The sequence below is a fragment of the Eurypyga helias genome, unplaced genomic scaffold, assembly GCF_000690775.1.
Source record: "Eurypyga helias isolate BGI_N326 unplaced genomic scaffold, ASM69077v1 scaffold14823, whole genome shotgun sequence".
NCBI classification, from domain to species: domain Eukaryota; kingdom Metazoa; phylum Chordata; class Aves; order Eurypygiformes; family Eurypygidae; genus Eurypyga; species Eurypyga helias.
Window position 1 is genome coordinate 43,414 of NW_010243255.1, and position 7,067 is coordinate 50,480.

General features: G+C 39.7%; 1 protein-coding gene across 1 annotated transcript; it reads right to left on the minus strand.

Moving 5' to 3' along the window:
- Nucleotides 1-1,226: 1,226 nt before the first annotated feature.
- On the minus strand, nucleotides 1,227-5,329 carry ZNF438 (zinc finger protein 438; the record flags this gene model as incomplete). The annotated part of the gene is made up of 2 exons (XM_010149349.1): nucleotides 1,227-1,839; nucleotides 3,496-5,329. Coding segments are annotated over 2 exons (2,447 nt in total), but the record flags the coding sequence as incomplete, so codon positions are not given.
- Between the last annotated feature and the right edge of the window lie 1,738 nt (nucleotides 5,330-7,067).

Here is a 7,067-nt window from a genome sequence, read left to right on the forward strand (position 1 = left end):
ACTGAGCTCCAGAACTCCAACTCCTTACAGCCTCAGTGGACTTGCCCCCTTGGGTACGTGCTGAAATGGTTACTTAGGGTGCCTGCTCTGTAGCCAACGACACAGCATGAGCTGTTCCTGTTTTGCATCCTGCTAAGGCAACTGCTACTGGCTCCTGACATTGGAAGGTTGAGGTGCTGCATGCAATTCCTCTAGTACAGTAACCTGGCAACAAAAGTGAAAAAAACTCATTACCTGTACCATAAACTTAGAATTGAAGGAACAATTTCCCTTTAAAGCCACAGGCTAGGTCAACTGCCGACGTACAAAAGCGATACACCAGGAGTGTTAAAGACAAAGTGCTAACAGTGTTGGCAGCAGTAGTGCTGCTGTCACAGAAGGTGCAAGGAATATGCTAAAAGTTCACTGTGAGTCATGCAGTCTGTTGCACAGTGTCAAACTCCCCAGGAGTAACCAACTCAGATTACTATTTTTAAAACAAACTTGAGTTTTTTTCATAAAACAGTCAAGCTTTGAGGGTTCCACCTTCATGGGTGGCAACTAACCCATCTTCAACCCAAACAGCTACAGGGGAAAAAAAAAAAAAAAAAAAATATTTTTTTCACTTTAAAAATCCAAAGATCCTTGCTGCTCCCAGGACAGAATATAACACCTAAAAGACCTGCCAACTGGCAAGCAATGAACATGGCTGAAGACACTGAAAGTGAGAAAATGAGAATTAAAAGCTCTTATTTTATAGATTATAAAGCTCCCAAATGCCGGCTGTATGTACAAACATCCAAATAATTCACAGAACTGCATGGAAATATGTATTTACCATTAAATCTGGAAGCACAGTTGAGACTGAAATTAGACTTTCAGCCTGGTTTGTCATTTCATTCAAGACTGAGATTATGTCACATAAACCGATTTATTTCTGTGTGTACAGTATAATTTAACCTGAGAATATTTTTCCTTGACATTAACCATTAGAATTTTCTGCTGCTAAGTTCCTTAAGCATGAATTTTAAGTACAGTGTTTCACAATCAGCTTGCATGTACCCATCCAGAATGATACCGGGTAAATACATCTTCTATTTAAAAAAATAAAGGTTAGTGTAACTTAAGAAAAAAACCAACAAACTTTTGAAGTGATACATCTCGAGTCAGTTTAGCAACATGGCAAAAAAAACATAAACAATTTGGTAAGGTAGTTGACGTTTTTCATAGCATTGTAGAATTGAGCTTCAGTATTCACCATTATTAGAAAGTTCAGTAATTCCTTGCTTTGATAACAAACTAAAAATTGTCCATAAAGTGGAAGGGTCTTCACAGTTATGATGATTCTGCCAATGATTACAAAGGTCCTCTTTCCTTCCAAACAACTGTTTGCATAAAATGCAGTTGTAGCCTGCTTTAGCCCGAATTTCTGGTTTTTTGCTTGGTGTACCAAATCCTACATTTTGCATCTCCTTGGCTGCTTGGCTGCTTCCCGACTGAGTCAGTTCACTTTTAGATAACATATCGACATTATTTTGATGGTGAAAGTATATCTGTCTTTTCAGTTTTGGAAAAGTATAAACCTCCTCCTCGTGGGCGGTGCATTTTGCTAAACGTCTTCTCTCATTGCGCTGTCTCCTGAAGTGGCTTGCATGTTTGATCAGTTCCCCCTTAGCTCCTCTATTTCCTTGTAAAACTCCTTCCTTTACTCTTCCCTGGATCTCTTCTCCATGACAGCACAGTAAGTGAAACTTCATTTCACCAAAAGACTGTGCAACAAACTGGCATCGACCACATCTGATCTGTAATTTCACTTCTCCTGGGTTGTGGAATAGGTCCTCAAAATTGCACTTATATCCCCTGTTAAAAAAAAAAAGGAAATAGGAACTATTTCAGTATTAGCCACACACAGAAGAGAGATGGCAATTTCTGTCCTTTTAAGTTCCAAGAAGAGATGACGTAAACATTCTTTTAATTAAAAACAGGCACTGTTGCTACAGTATCTAAATTATGTGGTACAGAAAAAGAAATAAATAATAATAAAGCTGATTCAGAAACAACTGAACTCAAATGGTATTTGACACTGCTGAGTTTAAGAATTGCCTCCAAAATCAGCCTCGGTAGAAATAACCTCAACAACACTAACCTTTTAATAAAAGGTTAATTTAGGTTTCTTTAAGTTCCTGATTTACTGAGGTCAATCCAAATACTTCTAGCTCTGTGCTAGAAAAGAGAATGAGTATTGTGTGTAGGGTACTACTGACAGAAATGGACTTGTTTACACTGAGTGATCTAAGGTCAATTTAAGGCAAAACCACATGTCCCACCCCCCCCAACCCCTTCCCCTAGCCCCCCAGCCCCACTCCAAGATGGACACAATGAAACTTCAAAGTTCCTTTTTTTTTTTTCCCCCCCCGAAAAGTTTGTAACACAGCTCTAAAAACTTTAAATACCTAATTTGCAATTGCACAGCCCCTCTCGTTGCTTCAGGAGAGCTCTGCAGTGTAAGGGAAACACACACACAGAGCCCGCGAGTCCCCAGTTTAAGTTAAGCCAACCCTCTGCAGAAACCTTCTCACAATGTCTATGAAAAGGGCCATGCAATACTGTGCATTTACACACATCAGACAAAAAACTCAGCAAAACAGATAAACTGAGCAACTCCTCAAAGTACAAAGACTAGTCAGGCTGAAAGACAAGCATCGGTGTTTTTTGTACCTTAAATATTTCTAACTGATGCCCCAGAGAGTGGAGCTGTGCAAAGAAAAGCATGTAAAATTAACTGTAGCGTGGCAGTGAGGCATCAGGTTAAAGCCCTGCGCTGATCAAAGTGTGCTTCAATGAAAGCAAATGCACAGTGGCACAAACAAAAGTGGCAACATTTATACTGTTTCAAGAAATTCCACCTCAAAATCATAATGCAGAGATAAAAGAACGTTCTATCCATCTTAATATGGTAAACGTTAACTTTTCTACTTGGCTAAGTGATCGCAAGAGCGGCAGTAATCAACGCACAAGACAGATTAGCTCACAATGCTCCAGAGAAGGAAATGGGATAATGATACTTAATCAGGTAAACAAATGACCAGCTCATACGGAAATATGAACTGCTTTGCACTTACTGCAGCTGGTTCACCTGTTTTCTGGGGAAAACCCAAAATGGGTAGAACACAGAGAACAGTGCAGTTCAACAGAAAAAGCGTTAGCCATGAGAAATCAACTGATCAAACAGCTCCGCTGGCAGAGTACAGGGTATTACTAGAACATATGCAAAATTATTTTGGATATTCAAGTGTCAGTAATAATTTATATTCATTAAGTCAGCTAAAATATACCGGATGGTCTGAAGGATTTACTAGATTCCTTAACACAATATTTAAACCATTTGGAATCTCACTTCAGTGGGAAAAAAATATGAGGAAAAAGCAACAACTTCCATAATGGTAATGTTTATAAACTTCCACCGACAACCTGAAATCCCGTTTTCATTACCATTTCAGTAGTGAAAACACGCACCTCTCTGTGGCTTCTGCTTCTTTTATATTTGTGTCTCTCTTCTTTAATGCATCTTGCAGCTGTTGGTCGCTAGCAGAGGGCTCCGTGGTGATAACAACCCTGTGCACTTCTCTTAAGTGACCAAAATACACTTTTGCATGGCCAAAAACCTTAGCACAGAATTCACAGCACACAAGTTTTCTGGGTTTGCCTTCACTGTGATGAAGTTTCATATGCGTGCTCAGGCTTCCAGAGTGAATATATGCTTTCCGACAAATTCGACAGCTGTAAGGCCGTTTGTTCGTATGGGTGTTCATATGGTCCTGAAGATGGTGTTTAAACTGGAAGATATGGTTACAAACATGACATTTATGTGATGGCTTAGGTACGGCTGCACTTCTACATAAATCACTTGATTTAGCTGATGTAGCATCACTACACTTGTAACTTAAATACCTGTTGGGAAGTGAACTGTTTAAAAAACCATCTTGGTCTGAACGGCCAGGACATGCTGTCTCTACTACTGCTGCAGAAGTCAGCGGTGCAAAAGCCTGCACAACTACCACTGGTTTTGGTCTAATACTACGGTATTTTTTCACTGCCTCTGGTTTTTTGTCTTCAGGTGGCTGAAGGTCAACTTTTGTGCTGTCTCGTCCATCTCGAAACTTACTGATGATGCCTTTCCTTCGCTTGGTCTGAAAAGCCAGTAAATCATCTGGGGCTCTTCTTTTCCTGCCTCTTCTTTTCGAGGCTGCACCGTTCAGTTTTTTAAGACTGTCGACATCCACTTTGTCAGATGGAGAGAAGGTGTTTTCTCGAATGGTTTGTTTGGGGACTTGTGTAAATGGTGCAGCTACCCGCTTATCGAATGCTTTTGTAGGAACATGAAAGCTTTTCGCCAAAGCTGGTGTCTTTTCACATTCAGATCGTAGTGAAGGACCAGATACATCTGTAACATCAATACTCTGCTTAGATTTACAGAACACTGAATTCTTCATCCTCGAGTAAGGCAAAATAGGAAGTTTTCCTTTTGGTGCTGATGGAGTCACCTGTATTGTACTGCCAAAACCTGCTGGTGACAAGACAGCAACAGAATTTGTGGGTTTTTCCTTTAGTTTCTCAGACTCTCTTATGGTTTTAGATGCTGTCTTCACAGAGCGTGGACTTGGTTTCATGGGATTAATTGTACTTGCCGGCTTGGATGAAGAGTCTTTAACTACAGATGGTCCAGAAACATTACCGTTAGCAATTTCAGTTTTGTTCACAAAAGGAGATCCAGATTCCACACAATTGCTCTTCTTTACTGATGTGGCAACAGTAATTTCAGCTGAGTCACGGTCCGTTAGCATCACTTGCTCAGTTGAATATGAACCAGAACGAGTTTCAGGACAGTCTTCAGTTAAAGTAGTCCTGCGGGAAGTCTGTGATGAGATGGATGCTTTGGGAGGAATCTTGCTATGTGCACCCAAACCAGAAATCTGTGCTGGTTTTTTGTCACTCAGCAATTTATTTCTTACAGATTGGTATCTAGGGATAGGCAGCTTTAGGTTTTCAGAAGGGGCCACATTTGACTGCTGGGCTTGCTGCGGTAGGGCAGGGGCAACGTAGGGCAAGGCCAACAGAGAGAAAGTCCCCTCGTGACCAGCCACCTGCATGACAGCATAGTTTTGAGTCGGTACCACCAGCGGTTTAGAACCTGCAGCTGAAATCGGTGTATTTGGCTCAGGCAGAGATGACTGAAGACAAGAAACCACTCCAGATGTTAAGATTTTTGGTACCATTTTTGGGGCAATGGTCCTAAACTGACTTTTCTTCTGAAAACTTTGTATTATATCCGAAGGGGACTTCTGTTTATCTGTAATAATAACATAACAAAGATGTAACATTTTTTCTCTTTTAAAAAATTACGGTATTGAAAATAAACTGCTTATAAAGGATACTATTACACCCAAACCTACTAAAAATATTTAGGTATTTAAATGACCACTAAATGAAGTTCAGAACTGCAAAAGTTTCATGGACAAAACAAAGATACTCCCTGGAAAATATGCTTGAATATAGATATGCTAAATAAATGCCCTCTTAATCTACTGTTAAATGGAAGTTTCGTTCTAGGCATTTCTGCATTCTACATGGCATTTCAGAACAAACACACTTATAAGCCTCTTCTGCCCTGGAAAAGCTGCATTAGCATGCTGGCAATATTCAGCTGGAAGAACTAACAGGGACAGGATTTAAACTCCATGATGCAGAAATTTTCTGAGCACCTGCTCTGACCGTATCTCTCAACCACAGTCATGCTATCTTTCAGAGTTTCTGTAACATTTAGAACTTGTGATTTTTACCAGATACAGACCAAAGCTTACCTGAAAAGTCCTAAAAAAATTATAAAACAGGCAAATAACATGTAATAAAATCAAAGAGTAGTTGAGCGAAGAGGTACCATTGTTAAATACCCAGTCACACATATTGCTTATGTGCCTTTAATGCACAACAGAACTCCTGTAGTAAGTTATTCAAATATTTTCTTGAAAGATGCAATTTATGAAGGTTATACCACAGTTCATTCCTGTTTCCGCTTGTGTTGGTAAATGTCACAAATATTTTCAGCAAAGAAGAATGTGAGGATAATTAACTAAACAAATGAAAGCAAAAAGGTAAAATGCATGAGACATAACCTGCACTGAGCAGCAGAGGCATATGATGACCTTTCAGACACTCCATAAAAAAGGATTTGATATATAGTTAATGGTACCACTACTATCTCATGTAACAGCCTCATTGCCCACACTCAAATTCAACTACTATTGCTGCCAGTTCTCAGAAACTGGGATAGGTTTTCTGAAGAAAAAAATGAATTGCCAACAATCTCTATCACTGAAAATTCAACTACAAAGAAGAAAGGCCATTTGGGAAGGCAACAATGTCAGAAAAATTCACTTTGAGAGAGGAATCACATTTGAATAGAATATGTAAAAATAAATGCTGGGACCTTGAAATATTGCAGTAGGGTAATTCCATAGGGAAGATTCCATTCCTTATCATTTTAAAGCCTTGTGTTACAAATGCATTTATACACGGTTATGGACTTAGAGAGGTAACTGTGAATTACTATCAACACTAGAAACTCTTCTAAGTTTATCTTAATCCTGGATGTTCTTTTCAGATGTTACACACTTTGCACCATGTAAGTTACAGAGCTATCACATTTCACAGCCCTGACTCCTGGACAGATATATGTGCATACTCACGGTACACACGTGTGCAGTAAATCTACTGCCTTCAGGACGTGCTACATTCACGGCACAATCACACAAACTGTACAGTTCATACACAGTAGGTCTGATGCTTCTCGAAGCTCTTTGACCTACAGCAGGTTCACAGAGTAACTTTGGGCAGGGCATAAAACTTTCAGCCTTTTATTGCCATCTGCAGCACCAAACCTCGTCTGTTATGCACCTTCTTGAACCCCCAGTTAAGTAAAACTACTGTGCACCACAATAACGTTCTTTCTGCTCAATGCTTATAGAGATGTCCAGAATATTCTGTGCAGAGTGAACTATTGTACATTGTGCTGGATCCAGCCAGGAAAG